This window comes from Schistocerca gregaria, chromosome 11 (genome assembly GCF_023897955.1).
Source record: "Schistocerca gregaria isolate iqSchGreg1 chromosome 11, iqSchGreg1.2, whole genome shotgun sequence".
NCBI lineage: Eukaryota > Metazoa > Arthropoda > Insecta > Orthoptera > Acrididae > Schistocerca > Schistocerca gregaria.
In genome coordinates this window covers 26,400,868-26,424,619 of record NC_064930.1, presented here as the reverse complement: position 1 = coordinate 26,424,619, position 23,752 = coordinate 26,400,868, and the positions used below count along the sequence as shown (strand labels likewise).

Here is a 23,752-nt window from a genome sequence, read left to right as displayed (position 1 = left end):
TTTTTCACTAAAGTTGACCATAGATGTTCAATTTCATCTTTTAAATAAACAGGTTCACAAATTCTGTACACACTGTTCACCAAAGTGTTTATTACACCTCTTTTTTGTCTAGGGTGGTGGTTCGAATCTTTATGCAGTTAATGATCAGTATGTGTGGCCTTTCTACACACTTTATGGCACAATGTTCCGTCCTGTCATTTAATCACAGGCACAGTCAGGTAATTAAATTGACTATTAATCCCCATCTACACAGTAAATTGGATTTTCGGATTAATGCTATTTAGATGTGTCAGGAAGGCATCCAAATCCTCTGCTCTGTGTTTCCATATTACGAACTTCTTGTTGACATAGCGATACCATCTGGCTGGTCTCTTACTGGGAGTCTGCAATGCCTGTTGTTCAAAGGTCTCCATAAACAAGTTAGCCACAGCAGAACTAAGAGGACTGCCCTGTCAATCTGTTCATAAAAGTCACTATTGTATTGAAAGTAGGTTGTGGTGAGGCAGTGTTGGAATAATGTCACAATATCGATAGGAAAAATATCTGCTATGCATACGATAGCTTTGTTTACCGGAATCATGGTAAATATTGTGTCTAGCAAGGATATAGAGTGAATACTTCACTCTAGGCAGAGTATCGGGAAATGACGAACAACAGTTGCACGATAGCAAGGTTTTTCTTCTGTTCATTAGTAAGATCACAGACAAAAATTGTACATACTTGACACCTTTTAGTAAGCCAGCAGCTACTGATCTTTTATCTGTTCCCAGCATAGATACCAAAGAATTCCAATTTATATATTGTGAATTACCATCTCTCCCAATGACAGCCAGCGAATGGCAAAAGTTTAAAGTTTTTTCCTTGGCTTATTAAGTATTTCTTGTATATCTTCTAATGTGTAGGAATTTGTTGCTGAGTGTCCAAAGAAGTTATAAATTTTATTTAAAACATCTTAAAACTTTTCAAGATTTGAACAGTATTCAACTGCTTGACCAACTACTAGAGCTAACCAATGGGCCTCATAATACACATGTAATACATTGGGCTAGTCGTTAAAGATTAGCCATCGTAAACTGAACTCTTATCATAACAAATGCACTGTTAGCAGCAATTGAGGAGCATTTGCTCGTATCAGTGCCACGCCTATCCAAAACTCCTACCCTGTCACAGAACATTTTGTTGGTGGACACAGTGTTAAGCAGTGCATGCATATTTCCCTTTCACATATATATAGTTTCTGTTCGAGTGATGTCAGTAGACTCGTCTATATCATAACTGAATACCACCTTGCCAACTTTATTTTCTATAAAATATCATCAGCAATTATTTTACATACTACACCCTTCACATTGAGAATAATATTAGAACTTTCATAATTTGCATTGCCATTGAACATTAATTTGGTCAAAGAAAGACATCCTAAGTTTATACACAGTTCAATTAATACAGGAAACTTTCTTGTAGCAATATTTTCCTTCTCAGTTGCATAGATGATGTAGAAAGCGGCTATTACGCTTTCCTCAGTGTTTGTACAGGACTCAGTCATTAGAGGCACCAAATTTTGCAAAGCCTCAGCTCTCAAATTGAATTCTTATGGTCCACCATGATTTCAGGTCCCCTTAATGCATCTGCTATCGCAACACGATATCCTGAATGTAGACGGATTTACTTGTGTCTAGCTTAAAAGTTAGAACCAGAAGTGAGATATACTTGTAATATATAGAATCCTAATTATTTCTTAATATGGGTATAATTTACAACTTCATTAACACATTAACCGTTGAGCAGATGCGCCATTTTTCATAACATGAGTGGATGTGTGGCACACTTTGTACACATGTAGAGAATAGCTTTTCTTACGTTACCAAGGTAAGCCATGTATGGTCAAAATCACAGTTTATTCTTAGTTTATTCAAACAATGAGAAAATAAATTTACATAATGTGAGCTAAACTACTGTTTTATCAAACAATAATGAAATAATTTTGCACTATAACACACTGTTGCCAAGGACAGGTGTTACAGAGACAGTAATGACTCACTCTAAGCATTAAGCAGTGCAGTTGCACAACATCTCAGTCAGCCGACAATTCCAATCGCTAATTATCTCCTAGACAACTGCCTCAATGTGGGATTATGTTGCGGTTCATAATCGGGTTCATTTTTTGTATGGATTGTAAATTATTTCTCATATAGCTCACTTTGTATTTTATATTACTGCTGCTCACTTGGAAGTATGCTAACACAATTTATCGCTGTGTTACCTGAAGCAATAATGAAGGAATAGGCATGTGTTTACAGCCGTGAAACAACAATGGAACCGTACAAAATCATTTTGTTTTTGGTTGCCTCACTTTATATACAGCGCTCACTCGAGGGTTAAATAGGTCAGCTGCATAAATTCCACTTCTGATATTTCGGCTGTGTGTCATTCAGTCATGAAAATGGCAAAACAACACACGGCTGAAAGATCCGAAGAAGATGAAGAAGAAGAAGAAGAAGAAGAAGATGAAGATGATGATGTGGTATTTATGTGGCTGCACGTCCAAAGTATTTGGGAGCAGTCACTGCGTTGCGAGAACACGAAGATGCACATTAATTAGATTGACATTTATAACCTAAACCAGGGGCATTTTCTTCTTCCTTTTTTCCCCTTCAGAGGAATGTAATTTGAGTTGGACACAAAGAACGATTTTGTAATTATCATTTGCACTGCTGTGTCAGAGACGGCAAAGGACTTGGAAGAGCAGTTGAACAGAATGGACAGTGTCTTGAAAGGAGGATATAAGATGAACATCAACAAAAGCAAAATGAGGATAATGGAATGTAGTCGAATTAAGTCAGGTGATGCTGAGGGAATTACATTAGGAAATGAGACACTTGAATTAGTAGATGAGTTTTGCTATTTGGGGATCAAAATAACTGATGATTGTAGAAGTGAAGAGGATATAAAATGTAGACTGGCAATGGCAATGAAAGCATTTCTGAAGAAGAGAAATTTGTTAACATCGAGTATTGATTTAAGTGTCAGGAAGTCATTTCTAAAAAGTATTTGCATGGAGTGTGGCTATGTATGGAAGTGAAACATGGACGATAAATAGTTTGGACAAGAAGAGAATAGAAGCTTTCAAAATGTGGTGCTACAGAAGAATGCTGAAAATTAGATGGGTAGATCACTTAACGAATGAGAAGCTATTGAATAGAATTGGGGAAAAGAGGAATTTGTGGCACAACTTGACAAGAAGGGACTGGTTAGTAGGACATGTTTTGAGGCATCAGGGGATCACAGATTTAGCATTGGAGGGCAGCGTGGAGGGTAAAAATCGTAGAGGGAGACCAAGAGATGAATACACTAAGCTGATACAAAAGGATGTAGGTTGCAGTAGGTACTGTGAGATGAAGAAGCTTGCACAGGATAGAGTAGCATGGAGAGCCGCATCAAACCAGTCTCAGGACTGAAGACCACAACAACAACAACAACAACATTGCTGCCTGTATTAAAAAACTGTTTTGAACTGGTTAGTTCTCGCATTTGTTGATTAATACTACAACTTACCTGATGATCATGCCAAACAGTTCTTTTTTATTTCTCACACAAACTACACACAAGTAATGGTATTTCCCAGGACACTGCACTCATCAGTTTATAATGCTTTCCACTTTTCTATTAACTGTTTATTTGGTATCTGGTTGTTTCTTTTGTACGTCCATTTTGGGATGGGGACTTAATTCCCATTTCTTTCTTAAAACAAATTTATCCGCCACTTCTTAAAATGCACAAACATGCACAGTGTGCATTTCTTTCTACACATATCGTATCCACTCGTACCTAGTAGCAGACTCCAGTGACGAGTTTTCAGTTAAATGGGCAGTGGGGGAGATCCGCAAGACGAGCCTCTGAGCACACGGGGATGGTGCGTTCAAAGCTGACATCAGTGCACGATAGGGATCGTTTGCCATTCGCACGGGTTCTCACACAGATGCAGTGCTTTAATGGGGATTAGGAGGAGTCACATACCTCCCCAGCGCCCGCGCCCGCACCCTCGGCAAGGGTTTACCTCACCGCCCCCTAGGTGCGGCCCTGACGGCCACTGACCTGATCTCCTGCAAGAAGCGCTGTTTGTAGGCCTCCTCCAGGCGCTCTAGGAAGTCGCCCTTGTAGACCGGAGAATTCTTCTCATGCGGCAGCTTCCGCGCCTCCACCTTCTGCCTCACGGCCGCTGGCGGCACGTCCAGGTATATCACCAGGTGCGGCTCCAGCAGCTCCGATATCGTGTTGCGGCGAACATCGTAGTACACGCTGCGTGCTGTGCGGGTGTATACAAATTTTCGTAGTTAAATTTGGGATTTTCAAATACAGAGTGTACAACTTTGCTTCCGCCATTTGCCGACAGGTGGCGACGACAGTAAGTAGCGGTCAAAAGAAACAGATCGCAGACGTCAGGCAGTTAGCTCGGACCTCTGTCAATATAACCTCATTCGAACATTAGTCGATCTGCGTCTGCTTCACAATGTTGTTCTCGATTGAAAATGTCAGTTTACGAGCCTAATTCTCGTCATTTGTGGGAGGTTTTACTGTTTTGTTTCAATATGAACATAACAGCAGCTGACTCTCATCGAATGCTCTGAAGTATGTACAGTAAGGGCGCTATTAGTGAAAGAATGTGTCATGGGTGATTTTAATGTCGTAGACCTGTACAGTGGTGAAAGAGAGAATGTTTTCGAAGATGCAGAATTATGAGACATTGCTGAGTGAAACAGCAAGCCATTTCAAAACATCTCAAGGGTATGAACATGATTCAGAAAGAAGGAACTTGGGTTCCGTGTGAGCTGTAACCGAGAGAAGTTGAACAGCTGAACAGTTGCTACAGAGGCAAAAACGGAAGATATTTCAGTATGAATTGTGGCCGGGGATGAAAAATGGGTTCATTATAACCCTAAATGCAAAAAATCATGGGAATATCCCAGCCATACTTCCACATCGGGCTCCAAGATTGTGCTCCGCATTTGGTGGGACCAGCTCGATGTCACGTACTATGAGGTATTAAAACCAAGTGAAACAATCACAGGTGCTCATTATCGAAACAATTAATGCGTTTGAGCAGGGCATTAAAAGAAACGGCCACAATGCAGTAAGAGGCACGATAAAGTGATTTTGCAGCATGACAACACTCGACCCCACATTCCAAAAGACATCAAAACGTACTTGGAAACATTGAAATGGAAAGTCCTATCCCATTCGCCGTATTCTTCAGACATTGTTCCCTCTATCACCTGTTTAGATACAATGGTGTGTGGCCTGGCTGACCAACGATTCTGACCTCATGAAGAAGTCACACATTGGATCAATTCGCAGATCGCTTCAAAAGACGAACAATTTTTTCAATGTGGGATTCGTACACCACCCGAAAGATGGGATAAAGTAGTGGTCAGCGATGAAAAATACTTTGAATGATACATGTGTAACCAATTAGTTTCATTAAAGCCTCAGATGTTGGGGAAAAAGTGGCACTAGCAAAGTTGTACACTTTATAAATGTTAGAAGTGTGAAGTTTTCTGTAATCTCGTCATCTATAAAGGAGTGAAGGTGTTGTTCACTAATGTTAGTTTAAAGGGTACGTTCTGAATAACATACATATGATTTTACGTATTAGTGCACACTAGTAAACACCTGATTCTTTAAAGAGATCAATTCCCATGTACAAAACAGCTTTAAATGTCTGATTACTTTAGAAATGAGTTAATGTGTTAAACATCTGACATTAGCATGTAAACTAAAAAAAGGTTGAAAACAGTTATAAATTACACTTAAAGTTTGTTGGAAGTCACTAAGTGCTCTCATTATGGAACACTAAATGAGTACAGTCTGGATAACTTGGGCTCCATTATAAGTAAAAGCTAATTTTTCACACATCGCAATGTTTGTGATACATCTCCTGAATTGTGTGTCATATAAGGATACAAGTTTGCAGGTACATTCAGTCGTATATGTGGATACTGTCTAAAACTATTTTGTGAATAGACACTGTAATAAAGAAGTAACAAATTAAAATGTGATGTCCGATGCATGTTTCACTGCATTAACAGCAAAAATGTAGTAAGTGATAACCTCATTTCCTTTTGTCAATCTGTGAGAAATGGGGATGCCAGGCAGAAAAAGTCTCTTAAGGGTTTGAAATTGTGTGTAAAGTTTGTCGGAAGTTGCTAATGCTCTCATTCATACAAAATGGATGGATAAAGTCTAGGCATTTGTGTGCTGCCTGTTACACAACCCCAAAACACAACAAAATACTCGTCTTACTGAATGAAACTTAACATAAGATTACACCTCTTTATGAGATTATGACAGCATTTTACATTTTTAAATTGTGTGAACAATTACACCAAATACTTAAAATAAAAATTTTGTTTCCCCTGTAAACTATTAGATAGCAATCTGCAACTGGTACTAGATTCCGGGACAGTATCTCCATAATACAGACATTTGTGTTTGCTGCACTATTATTAGTTTGAGGTACTCAGCAGGCAGTGTGCCTTGACATCACAATAAGTACATCGTGAAGCTTTAGACAGTACAATAACCACTGAAGGAGAGGCTTGGAGTTTCCTGTGATAAAATCTGTCAAAGAAAAATATCCGACAATATAATTGTGAAAACATTTTGTATAAGATCAATAGATTAGTTTTAGAGAGTATTAAGAATGCTTCCACACTGACCATGTGATGTAAATGTTACATGTAAAATTTAAAATTAAATATTCACGGTCCTATTAAAAAGTTGATCATTTCAAAACATTAGAAGAATACAGTATCAACAACTTAATGAACTAAATATAAAACAAGATAATATTTTTACTATTTTACCACCCAGAACCGTCTCAGCTGCAATGAGGGAAACAGTCTTCACTTCGACAACACTCTACTATTGTTAGCAGGTGTGTGACTCCCGCATCATCACACCACAATCTGTACAAATATTGGTAGTTTCTACTTATCGGGTATATGATGTGTCACAAAATTTCTAGTAAAGATGAGATTGGAGATTAAAAAAAAAAAAAAAAATTCTGTAACTGACTGTAATTGAGACGAAACAATGTTTCATGTAACAACCAACAAAGGAATAAATCCTGTTTTCCATATGCACCATACAAAACTGCTATCTATCTGACAACTTGCAATACTCTCATATAACATCTGACCAACAGAAGGAATTATTATTCTCTCTCTCTCTCTCTCTCTCTCTCTCTCTCTCTCTCTCTCTCTCTCTCTCTCTCTCTCTCCCTACCTCCTTCCCCCCATTCTTTTAAAATAAAATTCAGTCGTCAGCTGCCCAGTTTGAATATTTATTTCACTACACTGGTTTTGACAGATGGCTCTGTCATCTTCAGAAGTCTACAATAGTCAGGATAGTATATTACAAATAGTCAATATTTTCTCAGCAGACAGCAATAACTTTGTCAAAAATACATGATGCCATGACATATTGTGACATGCACACAGTGTATGCGATAATTGAAGACATGTGCGGAAAAATGGATTAACCATCAATTGCAAAAGCTTAGAGATAAGTGTTGCCATCTTCTGCTGGGTATAGGAACTATCAAAATTGACATTGGTCTCACCCTAAATATCACTCAGGGGTGAGATCGATGTTAATTTTGACAGTTCCCATTCCCAGCAAAAGATGGCAACAATTATCTCTAAACTTTTACATTTAAGGGTTAGTCCATTTTTCTGCATGTTTTCAATTATAAATGTATACTGATAGCCAAGAGTGAATCAATTGCGCCTGTGTACAGAGTCAAGTTGGTACGGTACATATTAAAGTTAACAATAGCTTATGAAGAATTATGTGAAATGTTTTCCACATTACCTAGAAAATAATAGGTTAGACTGGAGAAGAATGTGCCTGGTAAGTGCTTTTAAAGTTATTAGAGATTCGTGTGTGCGAAGCTTACAGCAACCACCACTGTCATACTCTAGCAAAAGATCTGGCTGACAACCCAAGAAAATTCTGGCCCAATTTCAAATCGCTAAGCTTGTCTGTGGTTCTATCCAGTCACTCACTAACAGTCTGGCACAACAGTGAAGATAGCAAAAAGTCAAAGCTTTAAATTCTGCATTTAAGAAATGATTCACACAGGATAATTGTACAAACATACGATCAACTGACCACTGCACAGTATGGACGACATAGTAATAAGCATCACTGGCGAAGAGAAACAACTGAAAGCATCGGAAACAAACAAGTCACTACGTCCGGATGGAATCCCGGTTCAGTTCTATATGAGTACTCTATGTCTTTTACCTAGCTTGCATTTATCACGAATCTCTCGTCCGGTACAATGTCCCAAGGAACTTGAAAAAACGTGGGCAACTCCAGTTTATACGAAGGGTAAAAGAACGGACCCGCAAAATAGCAGACCAATATTCTTAATATCAGTTACCTGGAGAATTCCGAGTTCAAATATAAACTTCCTAGTGACTGAAAAGCTATGTCCACAAATCAGAATGGTTTTCGAAAGCACTGCTCATGTGAAACACACACTGTGTTTTTCTCACATTATATACAATTACAGATAAAGGGCAACACACAGATTCTATATTTCTAGTTTCTGAAAACCATTTGACACGGTACCTCATTGCAGATGATAAAGTTACAAGCAGATGGAATAGGTTCCCAGATGTCCAAGTGGAAGACTTCTTAAGCAACAGAACCCAGTATGTTGTCTTTGACTGCAAGTGTTCATCAGAGACAAGAATATTGTTGGGACCGACCCAGTGAAATGTGACGGCTGCTGGTATTTTCTATACGCACAAATGATACGGTGGACAATTTAAGCACAGTTTGTCGATGACGGTTTGGCATTAAGGAAGGTGTCGGCATTGAGTGACTGTAGGCTGATACAAGATGACAGACAAAATTTCCAGTTGGTGTGATGAATGGCAGCTAGGTCTAAATGTAGAAAAATGTAAGTTAATGAGGATGAGTAGGAAAAACAAACCTGTAATGCTCAGATACAGTATTAGAAGTGTCCTGTTTGACACAGTCAGGTTAATTAAATATCTAGGCCTGTGCAAAACACTATGAAATGGAATGAGCATGTAAGGATTGTAGTAGGGAAGGCAAATAGCCGACTTCCATTTGTAGGGAGGATTTTAGGAATGTGTGTTTCACATGTAAATGAGAGCGCATGCAGACACTAATGTGACCTGTACTTGCGTACTGCTCAAGTGTTTGGGATCCGTACCAGGTCAGATCACAGGAAGACATCGAAGCAATTCAGATGCGGGCTGCTTAAGCATACTGATATGTGCTCTGTTAGTGTCCTGTTGTCAGACTGTGAGTTACAAGCACCTCTGTTACTCGTAGTTTCTGATTTGGTCAAAATCAATATAATTATGCTTTTGCGGTGAAATGCTGGCTTAGGCTGTGTCAGTCATGTCGTTATGGAACAAAGTATGTGTAAATTATTTGATTTTTAAAACCTTTCCATTCAATTTGTTACTTGCAGTCTACAGTGTGTGAAATTATTATAGACAACATTAGGTATGACATATTTATATAAAGTGTAAATGTACATAAATCAGAGAGAAGAATGCATATCACAGTGAAAAATACTATAACTAATTGAATTTCGAGTAATTAGCACACTAACAAAGATGCATAATTGCTCAAACTTAGCAGTGTTCATTCCTGAGTGGTAATCACCTGACTCACTTGTTTTCCTTCATTTACAACTCGTTTGCTTTCTTTACGAAAACCAGCCTTTGCTGGCTTCACACGCGCAACTGCCAGCCTGACCTTAAAACGCCCACCTCGACTAATTCTACCACAGGTACTTCAGGGAATGGGTTTGAGTGACGTACGTTTCATCCAAGAGCAATATAGGTCACACATCACCTGTAGTACGCTGCTAATTCACTGTACACAAAAATTTTATTCTGGTTGCCACTATGTCAATACATTAAAGTAAAAGTTGCCTTCCGTCATTCTAATGCTTATATTTAAATCCCACATAATTTAAAATATGTCCCACACATCCGACAAATCCAGTAAAAATTATTAGTTTTGTTAAATAGCTGTTTGGTCTAATATTTTTTCTCGGAGAATTTGCCTTCGGGGATATTTCCTCAAGACACACATGTTGGATAGTTCTTACACTGACGCCACAAACTGCAGCACAAAGAGTCCGTATGGTAGCAAGATCTTTTCATGCAACAGTTGTTTTTTCAGGAACATATCACTGCATTTCTTGATATCACCACCGTTCATTCAGTGTATCTTCTGTAAATCTTTCCTAACGAGCATTCAAGTAGATGCTAGTAACACTTCATCATTGTCTAAAAGACGTTTTGAATATTTACAGGCACTGCTTACCTTTTGCAGTCATATTTGGAAAAATTATGCACAGTGCGTGGTCCAGTGCCAAACTGTGCAATGAGAGAGAACCTTTTATGAATGTAAACCAAGTTTATTTTTCTATAAAAACTTTAAAACAACCACATAATTGTAGAAATGTGGTGTTAACTGGGAAAATTACTGCTTTCCCTGTTTTATGATGAATATCACCTCAGCACAAATAAATCATCAGCTGTAAAATCATAAATGCAATTTTATATACCAGGTTCTTGTCCACATCTTTCAATCCCTTCCTAGAAATTTACTTGCAATCCCAGATTTCTCTTTGCATTTCCTTTTCATGCCTTTCATAAAAACACAAATAAATACAATATATATTGGGCTTTATTTGCAGTGCAAGTAACATAAAAACTGAAAATAAAAAAATTTGAAAAATGTTCCACTTAGGGACTTGACGGCACGACTCTCCGATTACCATTCTCCTCTCTTTCCGCTGGCCCAATTTCTCTCTAGAAACTATGCGAACACAGATGGCTCATGTTCCACCTGACTCGTGGCAAAAATGCCATCTTTTTCTAAAAGCTTGGCCACTTGGAGCTCACACAATCGACACATTCATTTCCTGCCAAGCCTAGCCTATACTGTACATCTAGATGAAATCACTGTCCCCTTGTCAGTTTTTATTTCAGTGAAAGACAGCAGCTCAAACTTGCTGGTTAGAGGGATTGATGTAACACCCTGAATTCTCACTGGCTCCTGTCTCTCCTGTTTAGTGCACTTAGCACAGCGAGAATATATTGACGCTAATGGCAACAAACAGATCTGACTTCTTTGAGGATGTCCACATCAAAGCTGGTATCAGTGACCATGATGCAACTGTGACAACAACGATTACCAAAGTAAAAAGGACCACTAAGGCAAGCACAAAGATATTTATGTTCAGTAAACTAGATAAAATGTCTATAGTGTAATATCTCAATGAGGAACTTGAAATAGGGCAGGGGCATGTAGGGGAATCCTGGCTCAAGTTTAACAGAATAGCTGACTATGCTCTGGATTCATGTGTACCAAGTAGAACAGTTCATAATGCGACAGATCCTCCATGGTATACAGTCACTGTAAACTAATTCTAAAGACAGACAGATTACAGCATAGTAGGTGTAAAACAGATTGTAGGGCTACAGCTACAGAGATACTGAATGAAGAGTGTTTGGTTGTCAAGATAACAAAGTGTAATGCTTTCAAGACAGCAAAGTGTAATGCTTTCAATGACTACCACAGCAGAATATTGTCAAACCCAAATAAATTCTGGTTGTGTGTACAGGCTGTTAGTGGTACTAAAACTAGTGTCCAGATGTGTCCAAACCCTTGTGAATGAGACAGGAACTGAAATTGAGGATATCAAAGCAAAAGCTAAAATGATTAAGTCCATTTTCAAATGCTGCTTTAAAAACGAAAACCCAGGACAATTGTCCCAATTGAATCCTCGTACCACCGAAATCGTAGAAATTTAACAGGGCTCAAGAGTCCAATGGAATTACTATCAGATTCTATACTGAATTTGTGAGTGAGTTAGCCCCTCTTCTACGTTTAATCTATCTTAGACCCCCCAAACAAAAAGCTGTGCTAATTTCTTGGAAAAAAGAAAGAAAGGTAGTAGAATTGGTCCACAAAACTACTGTCCAATATCCTTGAAATTGATCTGCTGTAGAATCTTAGAACATTTTCTAAGCTCAAACATAATGAGATACGAGGGTAATCCCAAAACTAAGGTCTCCTATTTTTTTTTTATAAGTACATAGACCTGTTTATGTCTACAATGGCTTTCATCAGTTTACAGCTTGAACGTTTAGCTATTTTTCGACATAATCACCATTTCTGTTGATGCATTTTTGTAGATGCTGTGGCAGTTTTTGTATGCCCGTGTCATACCAGCTCACCACCATGCCACTCAGAAAGTTACGAACCTCTTCTTTCACCTCATCATTGGAGCTGAATCGCTTTCCGGGCAAATGTTCTTTTAACCTAGGGAACAGGTGATAGTCACTGGGTGCCAAGTCAGGACTATAGGGCTGGTGGGTGATTATGTTCCACTGAAACTGTTGTAAGAGAGCAACAGTTTGCCGAGCGATGTGTGGGCGACCATTGTTATGGAGAAGGTGTACGCCCTTGTCCAACTTTCCTCTTCTCAGGTTCTGAATTGCCCGTTTGAGTTTTTTCAGAGTCCCACAGTACCTGTCAGGATTAATTGAGGTCCAGGGATTCAGCTCCAACAATAAGGTGAAAGAAGAGGTTCATTACTTTCTGAACAGCATGGCGACAAGCTGGTATGACATGAGCATACAAAAACTGCAACAGCGTCTACAAAAATGCATCGACAGAAATGGTGATTATGTCAAAAAATAGCTAAATGTTCAAGCTGTAAACTGATGTAAATCATTGTCGGAAAAAACAGGTCTATGCACTTCTAAAAAAAAAGTAGGAGACCTCACTTTTGGGATTATCCTCTTATTTTGAACAGAATGACCTCCTCAATATCAACTAGCTCAGATTCCAAAAACAATGACCATGTGAGACTCAACTCACACTTCTCTTGTACGACGTACTGAAAGCTTCGGATCAAGGCAGGCAGTTAGATGTGGTATTTCTTTAGTTCTGAAAAGCGTTAGACTCAGTATCACACCTATGCTTATTGTCAGATGTGCGATCATTTGGGGTATCAAGTGAAATTTGTGACTGTATTGAGGACTTTTTGGTAGGGTGGATGCAGTATGTTATCTCGAGTGGAGAGTCATCGTAAGAAGTGATTCCAGGGGTGTTCCCAGGAAAGTGTGTTGAGATCCTTGCTGTTCATGTTGTAGCCTACATTAATGACCCTGCAGACAATATTAATAGTAATCTCAGGCTTTTTGCAGACAATATAATTATCTATAAAGAAGTACTGTTTGAAATCTTATGAAGATCTGACCTAATATTCCTGTAGCTTCTTTCAAAGTAGTGCCAAGACTGGCAACTTGCTTTACATGTTCAGACGAGTAAAATTGTGGACCACACACACACACACACACACACACACACACACACACACACACACACACACACACACACACAAATAAAATAAGGGAAAACGTACCAAAGAGTTATTGATGGAATCGACCAACTCGTACAAATAACTGGACGACCAACTCGTACAAATAACTGGATGTAACATTTTGTAGAAATATGAAATCGAATGATCACATATGCTCAGTTGTGGTTAAAGGAATTGGCAGACTTTGGCTTATTGGTAAAATACTGGGGACATGCAATCAGTACACAAACCAGACTGCTTAGAAATCACTCGTGGGTCTAGAAGTGAGCGAGACCCATACCAAATAGGACTAACAGGGGATACTGAACATATAACAGAGAAGGGCAGCACGAATGGTCACAGCTTGTCTGATCCATGGGAGAGAATCACAGAAATACTGAACTGGCTGACTCTTGAAGGCAAATGTAAACTATCCAGAGAAAGTCAATTAAAGTTTCAAGAACCAGCTTTAAATGATGACTCTAGGAATATACAACAACAACATACGTACTGCTCACATGGGGATTGTGAAGATGTAGGCAGAATAATTATTGTGTGCACAGAGGCATTCAATCAATCATTCTTCCTGCATTCAATACGTGAATGGAACAAGCAGAAACCCTAATAACTGGAACAATGGGATGCATCCTCTGCCATGCACCTCACGATGGTATGTAGAGATAGAGGTGAAGTGGTAGGTGTAGCCCTACCACTGACATGTCATTCATAGTCGAGTGGACGAGCAGTGATACATCTAATACAGGGCGACTCACATAAAAGTGATACGCCTCACGTACCAGTTAATCATCCCTAGCTGAATCGACTGAAGTGGTGACACTGTCTCTGAAGTTGGCTACACTGCACTTTATTGGAAAGATGGCTGCAGCTGTGTGTTCTTGTCTCCGTTGTGAGAAGTTCGAATTGTTAAGTTGTTACAGAAATAGGACAGTTTGCATTATAACAGTGAACTGATTTTGTGGACTGTTACATAAAGACAAACTTCCTCGAGGAATATGAAGAAATGTTTCAACTGATCAATCCTGATAGGCCAATACTATTCGAGATCCTTACAAGACACGGTGGGTTGTAGGATCCATTTAGAATGTTCAGAATAGTAGGCAACCAACAGGAATGACCCCTGAAACTGTGAACTGAATTCCCACGTACATTACGAGAAGTCCTAACAAGTCAGTAAGGAGATTATTGCAGCAGGTTGCTGTACCTCATAAGTTGCCATTGTGTACAAAATAATATGAAATTTAAAGCCTATCATGTGATTGTGGTGCAAGAGATGATTGTAACTGGCTGTTAACATAAACTGCTAATGGTTACTTAGACCCCTTGCTTTACTTCATGTTATGTGAGGCCTGGTTTCAATTATCAGGTTATGCAAACTTCCACAATTGCATACACTGGTCACAGAACAACCAAGATATTCTACATGAAGAACCTCACCATGCAGAAGGTAGGTGTTTGGTGTGCGTTGTCTGGCATGCACATTATTGGGCTGATTTTTTTCAATTAAACAGTGCCAGATATGTAGAGATCTTTGACTCGTTCTACACACAATTAACAGAGGCTAAGAATCTGTATGCTGTATTCCAACAAGATAGAGCAACCGCTCACACATCCAACTACAGTACATATCACATCAACATGTTCCCTGGAAACAGACTTGTCAGTAGAGGCCTCTGGCCCCAGATTTCAAATCATTTGATTTTTATTTATGGAGCACACCGAAAAGCAAAGTTATGCTGACAATCCTCGTGCAACAGGCATCTCGGATAGAGGAAGGGTGCATAGGGAAAGTCTTGCAGCAGGGCCAGTCAGAGGGGTAGGAGTAATAGTGTAGGGAAATCACTCCTATCCCTGTGATCACCCCAGTGCAAGTCTTGCCCTATGCGTCCTACCACCACCTACACCAGCCCTATAACTGGCAAAAGATGTACCATCAAAGGGAGAGCCACCTCTGAAACAACACACATCATATACCAGCTGCTATGAAAACACTATTCGGCGTTTTACATCGGTATGACTCCCACCCAGGTGAATGGGCATAGGTAGAACGTGAATAATGGTAACACAATGTCCTGTTGCAGAGCACGCTATTCACCATGACAGTCGTAACCTCGGTGCCTGTTCCACCACAAGCACCATCTGGATTCTTCCCCAAGAAACCAGTTTCTCAGAACTGGGTGCAGGTGGAAACTAGCGTTACTACATCTTTTCTGTTCTCGTCACCCAACTGACCTTAATTTACATTAATTTATTCCGTTTCAACATTTCTTCGCAGTAAATACTCCTTTCTTCACTCTGTTTTAGTTTTCTATACTTTTCATTTTCTGACCTGTCTATTTTTCGCCATCCCCTCCCACCTCTGTTACACACAATGCACTCAGATTTTCACTCTTATTAACTCTTGCACGATGTTTTAGCAATAATCTCTGTGTTGCATACTACCCTGTCTTCCACCTTTAAGCTCTCAGGTTTTCAAATCTCATCCAGTGCTGTCCCCAACAATCTTCTTTCCTTTTCTTCTCATCCTGTGCGGTAAGTCTACTCTGACCCAGGGCTCTGGGTGATTTTTCCAAAGTGTACTCCTTTTCATAAACCTTCCTTTTCCTTCACCCCTCTTACCCCACAACTCTTCTGCTGGAAGAAGGATTGGTTTGGTTGATTGGGGTTGAAGGGGCCAAAGAGCAAGGTCATCAGTCCCTTGTTTCAAAGGTAGCCATTCGGGTGGATTTAAGTCTCTGAAAAGTCATGACAATAAAAGGTAAAAGGCTAAAAAACATAAAAGTGCAGTCAGGTCGTCAATGGTGAAAACAAGGAGGGAAGTCGGCAAGTGGGCAGGAAATGTACCACCTCTGATGCAGTACAGGCAAGACCATCTGCTATTCAAAAGCATTCAACCACTAGTATGTAAAAGTGTGCAGTGTAAAAGAAGACTAACCAAATCTAAAAGGTGGTAAAAACAGAGTAAAAAGGGGAGAAAAGAGGATCTTGGCCAGGGAGGGGAGTCAGGAATCTCCAAACACAGTTTACAGTGGGAGACACCCCAACCCTCACCGCCATGCCCCCACTCCAGAGGAGATTATAAACCTTAGAACTGAAAATTAAAACCACTTTTAAGGAGGAAACTGAGAACCAGGTCAACAATCTGGGAATCGTCTGCCAATATTAAAGGTAAAGTGTGGGGAAGTCTGTACTTAGTAGGCAGAGCCAAAAGAAGGGGGCATTCCACCAAAATGTGAGCTACTGACTGGAAGGACAAACACAAAGTGGGGGTGGTTCATTATGCAAAAGAAAACCATCAGTCAGCCTCGTACGGCCAACGCGAAGATGACACGTGATGGTCGAGTCTTTTTGGGAGAGGTGGAAGGAAGAACGCCACGGAACAGGTGTCACCTTAATCGCATGGAGTTTATTAGACAGGGAGGTAGCCTCCCAAGAGTTGGCCCACGATTGTGCGAAGTGAGATTTGACGTGAAGCCGTAAATCCGCTGCAGGAGGGGTTACAGAGAAGGGGGGATAAGTGACTGCTTCCCCAGCCAAACGATCAGCGAGCTCATTACTACCTGGGATACCCACATGGCCAGGGACCCGAAGGAAGTCAACGGAACAAGCAGCATGGTGAAGATTAGCGAGACAGTGACGGATGGCCGAGACCAAAGGATGGCGGGAAAAAAAAACACCGGTCAATAGCCTGAAGACTACTCATTGAGTCTGTACATAATAAAACGCGGTTGAATGAGGACTTTTTAATAAATGTAACGGCCCGGAAAATTGCCATCAGTTCCACAGTAAACACTCCACACACAGTTGGCAGGAGATCATTTTCCGTGTCTACAGAGGACGTGTAGGTATACCCCACATGATCAGCACATTTACAGCCATTAGTGTAAAAAACAACAGCATCCCAAAACTCCCATAGGAATGGAATCATTCAGACCTCGACGGAGATCCATCTGAATCTGGGGCCGAGGGACTAACCAGGGGAGGGGGATATGGGAGACAAGAGAAAGATGGAAGTTGAAAATCACAGTGAAGAGACGTAGGGCGGAGCCCAACCAGTAAACCCGCCCGTAGGTGGGAATCAGGTGGGCGACCTCCTTGGTCTGGGAACAGCATAGACGAGGAAGGATGAGGGGAGAGGAATGGACAGTGACTGCATAAGAAACCAGAAGCTGGGACTGCCGAACACAACGGAGAGAGGGGGGAGGGCTCCCAGCTTCGACCAGGAGACTATCGACAGGGCTAGTAAGGAAAGCATCGGTGGCCAAACGGATACGACGATGGTGGACCAAATCCAGGCGGCACAGGGTGGAAGGAGCAGCCGAACCAAACTTGACAGCCATAGTCCAAGCGAGACAACACTAAAGCATGATAAAGGTGGAGCAGAGTGGAATGACCCACACCCCAAGAGGTGTGGGCAAGGAAGCAAAGGACATTGAGTTTATGGAAACAGTCTATTTTCAGAAGTCAGATATGAGGCAGCCATGTGGGCTTGTTGTCGAAAAGAAGACCCAGGAAACGAAACTGTGGGACCACAGGTAATCATTGTGCATCGAGATAGAGCTCTGGATGGGGTGGATCGTAGTACGGTGACAGAAGTGGACCACCTGTGATTTTAGAGGAGAGAATTGAGTCCCGTGTGAGAGGGTCCACTCAGAGACACGCCATATAGCACCCTAGAGCTACCACTCTGCAGAGGCTATCGAAGAGGAACTAACCAAAATGCAGAAGTCATCTACATACAGAGCAGAGGTGACCAAAGGACCAACGGAGGCCACAAGTCCATCTATAGCAATGAGGAAAAGAAGTACACTCCATACGGAACCCTGTGGGATGCAATTCCCCTGAAGACCCCACTCGTGAACTGTAAGTAATATGTTATGGCGCCAAGCCGTGTCATAGGCCTTGCGAAGGTCGAAAAATACTGCAACCAAATGACAGCACTGGGAAAAAGCCTGCCGAACTGCAGATTCCAAGCAGAGTGAATGATTGATCGGAAGCCACACCGGTAACGGGTCAATAGATTCCAAGATTTGTGGACCCAATTGAGCTGACGGGCTACCATCCATTCAAGTAACTTGCAAACAATGTTTGTCAGACTGATTGGCCGATATCTTTCGACAAACAGGGGTTTCTTACCTGTCTTAAGGACAGGAACCATGATGCTATCCATCCACTGAGAAGGGAAGTCACCCTGGAGCCAAATACAGTTAAGCACCTGGAGAAGATGTTGTCATTGTGGAGCACAGAGATGTTGAAGCAATTGGTTATGAATGGAGTCTGGGCCAGGGGCCGTATCATGAGAAGAAGAAAGTGCAGATGAAGTTCCCATTCAGTACAAGGTTCATTGTAAGATTCTGACTGACAAGAGGTAAAACATAAGGTGGAAGCTTCAGCCCACTGTTTCTGGTAAAGGAAATCAGCCAGATAGGAGGTCGATGCTGATGCTGTTGCAAACTGGGTTGCAAGATGTTACGTGAGAATAAACAGGTCTGTACAAAGGCCATCTCTGAGGGAAAGGCCAGGGAGGATAGACTGCCGATGGCAACGTTTGAGAGAACAAAGTTTAGCCCATACCCATGACATTGGGACAGTAGAAGCGAGTGAAGAAACAAAGCATTCCCAACACACCCATTTGCTCCGTTTGATGAAGTAATGGGCTTTGGCACGAAGGTGTTTAAAAGTAATAAGACTGGCAGTGGATGGGTGCCTCTTAAGGTGCTTCAAAGTTCGACAGCAATCACAGATGGCAATGGCAATGACCATATTCAACCACGGGACTTGCCGGTGGCGAAACAGTCCAGATGAGCGTGGGATAGCAAGGGTGGCAGTGCAAAGAATCGCACCAGGCACATCACATAGGAAGTCATCAATACAGCCCGACAAAGAGGAGAAAAAAATGACTTGTGCAGTATATAGAGGCCAACGGGCACGTCGGAAAGACCAACAAGATAACCTGTCCATCGGGGAGGACCATTGTAATGAAGGAAGAAGGGAGGGAGGAGAAAAAGAAAAATCAATAGCAAAAAAAGTACCACGATTGGCACTGAAATGAGTAGTGGAGCCATCATTAAGAAGGCACAAATTGTAGTCTGCATGAAACTGGTCTATGGGAAGACCCCGACTAGATGGAAATACACTGCCCCACAAGGTATGATGAGCATTAAAATCCCTGAGAAGGAGGAAGGGAGGAGGAAGTTGCTGAAGAAGGGCAGTTAAGGCTACAGGTGTAAGACTCATGTCAGGAGGGAGATAAAGATTGCAAACTGTGACCTCAGAATCCAGGTGGACCCTAACAGCAACCACTTCCAATGTAGTTTGAAGAGGAATACACGTGCTAGCAACGTCCGTACGGACCAACGAAAAAATGCCACCAGAGGCCCGTAGGGGGCTGACCTGATCGTGACAGAAAGCACGGAACCCACAGAGGGTCGGTGAGCGACCATCAGTAAAATGAGATTCCTGTAGAACCACATAAGCTGCAAATTAAAATGAAATAAGGGATTTAACACTGGAAGGTGACAGTAATATCCATTACAATTCCACTGGATAATCACAGAACGATGATTCAAATGTGGGGTGAACAGGCTAAAGCCAGTCATGCCGCCAGGTCACCGACGAGGAGGGGGTGTCATCCTCTAACGACAGGTCAGAATCTGGTTATGAAGCCGGGGATGGGACCTCTGGTGACACCAGAGGCTCTTTGTCCTAGGACTTATGTTTCTTCTCCTTTTCTGGTCGAGATCGAGGAGGGCTGTGTGGCATAAAGGTGCCAGCTGCAGCAAGATCGGGAACAGAAAGAGATCGGGCGACCTGGGGGCCCACAGACTGTGGTCGTCATGTGGCAGCAGGCCTTTGGCATGGAAGGTGGCGGGAAAAGGGGTCCCGGGAGGGGTGCCCTTGACCGGCAGACGCCAAAGAAGTGGGACACTTCTCCGGCTGGGGAAGGGAGCGGTGCCCAGAGGGGAGGGTGTGGGAACCACAGGGGAGTGGGAGAAGAGAGAAGTTTGGGATTGGGATAAGGAAGGGGTGAAGATGTAACTAAAGCATAGTTAGACGTCATGGTCACAGGGTGAAGACGTGCATACTTCTTAGAGCTTCAGTGTAGGTTAAACGATCAAGGGATTTTATACGCCAGTATCTTCTTTTCCTTCTTATAAATGGGCAATCTGGTGAATGATTGCCATGACAATTAACACACACAGGAGAGGGGACACAGGAACTCCACTCCCAGAGTGGGCGTCCACAGTCACCACAAAGAGGGGTCTGCTATGAGTGGGAAAACACGTGGACAAAACACAAGCACCTCATAGGTGGTGGGACGTATGGCTTCACGTCACATCAATAAACCATAATCTTGAACTTCTCAGGGAGGGTATCCCCTTCAAAGGCCAGAATAAAGACCCCAGTATCAACACGATTGTCCGTCGGGCCCTTCTGAACACGCCGAACAAAGTGAACACCCCGCCGTCCTAGACTGTCCCTAAGTTCCTCATCAGTTCGAAGGATGAGGTCCCTGTGAAAAATTACACCTTGAATTTTATTCCAAGACTGGTGGGGGGGGGGGGGGGGAGGAGGGGGGGTAATGGACACAGGAATTGTGCTAAGATGGTCACAAGCACAAAGTGTACCTGAAGCAGTTTGGATCAAAAACAAACCCGACCACATTTTGTTCAGTGAGTACAATTTGCCAAACTTGTCTTCAAAGTGTTCCACAGTCAGTCCCAGTCCACGATGACAGTGAGGTAGGCAATTGTCGAAAGCTTTGAATTTTATCCAAATTTGACGTAGCAAGTAAACTGACAACTTTTTACGCGAAGACTTTTCCGCAAAAACTTCACAGTAGTGTTTCTACTTTACCTCAATTTTTAGACATGAGAGTGTAAATTTTACTTACGACATTTTTTTTCTTGTTAACTACTGTCACACTCCAGACCACTAACGACATTTTAAATGAATGAAACAAAAACACCATGGCCACACAAATGAAGACTTTTACTATCAACATTAACATTATTTACAGTGCACTGGAGTGTGACATCTTCAAGGATGTCTGGATAGACGTACAAGAAAACCTGAACGTTGCCAGGTAAAACGAATACATGAATATCAGTTTTCTTCATATTAGTGTTCGAACTGCAGACAGATGATACGAGTGTTGTTTTATTACTCACCTGTTTTGCTGAGGTACCCACACTGCACCATAGCCTCCACAAAGACAAAGTCACTGAACGCACAGCGTTCCAACACCACTCCTTGACCTGCAAAACAGAACACTGGCTGCAGACAGAAGTTACTATACATCAGATACACTTTAAAGTGTTGTTTACATCTTTATGTGACACTGGTAAATATATATAACACTAGTCTTAAATGTTGTTTATTATTTTATTTGCCACAAACAAACAATTTTCTTGATATTAATATAGTCATAATACTTTTGTCTGACAAATAAAAATTCCATTTTTATGTTTCTAAGTCAACAGGCTCAAAATATCGGCCAACTAGTGAGTAACAGTATGTATATTTATCAATGGTCTTGCAGGCACTCTTCTCTGTAACTGACTTTGTATTCAACTAGTATTTGTCACATGTGGGCTTACTCTTCTGATACATTATGGTATAAACAATAGTAAGTTCAATTCACAGTAACATTTTCTACATTGTAAAGCATAAAATAGTCATTTGTAAGCAAGTTTACAGCTAGTATTCTTCCATGCTGTATGTGTAAGAAAAGAAGAGAGTTGTGAATTTGGTTCCTATTTATATACAATTTTGCTGATTATATGCTGTGAAACACTTGTTCTAATAAACTATGAACACTGAATGCAATAGTGTTTCACAAATTATGTCAAAAACATCAGCCGCCTAGGTAATAAAAATTATTTCTGCCAACACTGGATGTGTAGGAAGTTTACTGATGATATGCAGCATGGTGAAAACAGTTTATGCACACATACTCAGAAGTAAGAGGTACATTAGTTACTGATTTTCATTTGGTGGTTGTACTCTGAGGGATTGTACTGACATCCGTGAATATTTCTTTTGGATGAATAAGAATGACTTCGTAGTGGCACACAAAGTTGTGGCTGATCACGTAATGCAGTCCTAAGAAGAGATTACAGAGGAGGATAAAAATCATTCAGAATTTGGAGTAGACTCTGAGGCAGTACTATACAGCAACTGATGATAGTCTGGGTAATAATGTGTCACAGGAGACTTAGAAATACATAATAAATTGAGCAGTTTTATTGATTACTATTCCCAAAGTATACACACAGACATGTATTTCACTGTTATGTTGTATAAAACATTTTGCATTTGTAGGGTTAAATATCACTATACTCTGACTGCTACACCAACATTACAAACTTTTATTTTTCACACAGTGTACATTAGGGGCCAAAGTCTATTTTCAACATTCATTTGGCCCAAGGGGGATTTTAGAGCCATTCATTTTTCGACTTGTCTGACTGCATGAAACACCTTCCTGTTGTAGCTGTTGTTTCTGCCACCTACTCTTCAGCACAATTCTGTAGCACCGCATTTCGAAAGCTTCTATTGGGTCTTTAGGAAAGCCGCCTCCAAGTGGCCCATGGAGAATTGGCATAGGAAGGAGCCACCCTGGTTCCCATGGCTGTTCCCCTGATTTGTTTGTATGTCTGGTCTTCAAAAGTGAAGTAATTATGGGTGAGGATGAATTTCACTTGGTCCTTCTCCAAAACCCAAGCCACCTTCCTGGATGTTGACCTTCATCTTGTTGAAGCTCACATCTACACCTCTGTTCACATCAAACCCACAAACACCTTCACTTTGATAGCTGCCACCCATTCCTCATCAAATGCTCCTTTCCCTACAGCCTAGGTATTTGTGGCAAACGTATCTGCTCCAGTGACGAATCCCTCAACAATTACACCAATAACCTGACCAGTGCTTTCCTCTCCTGCAACTATCCTGCAGACCTTGTCCACAAACAGATCTCCCAAGCAATACATTCCTCTCCGTCCAACAACAATGTTCCTACCCCCAGACCACACAGAAGCATTCCCCTTGTCACTCAATATTGCCCTGGCCTCGAATACATCAACAAATTACCCCGCCAGGGATATGACTTTCTCAAGCCAAGCCCTGAAATTAGATCATCCCTTGACAATATTCTCCCCACACCACCCAGAGTTGCCTTTCGTCGCCCCCCTAACCTCCGTAACATCCTTGTCAAACCCTACAATATTCCCAGACCACCTCCTCTACTCAGCAGTTCCTACCCCTGTAACTGATCCCGCTGCAAAACCTGCCCCATGCATC

At 41.3% G+C, this 23,752-nt stretch overlaps 1 protein-coding gene across 1 annotated transcript in view; it reads right to left on the bottom strand.

Moving 5' to 3' along the window:
- Positions 1 to 23,752, bottom strand: part of LOC126295505 (NADH dehydrogenase [ubiquinone] 1 alpha subcomplex subunit 10, mitochondrial) — a 69,873-nt gene that overhangs the window by 15,391 nt on the left and 30,730 nt on the right. Inside the window, exons 5-6 of the mRNA XM_049988084.1 lie at positions 21,622 to 21,708; positions 4,096 to 4,306 (exon numbers count right to left, since the gene is read on the bottom strand). Of these exons, the coding sequence (XP_049844041.1) occupies positions 4,096 to 4,306; positions 21,622 to 21,708 (298 nt within the window). The remainder of the gene's footprint in view (positions 1 to 4,095; positions 4,307 to 21,621; positions 21,709 to 23,752) is intronic.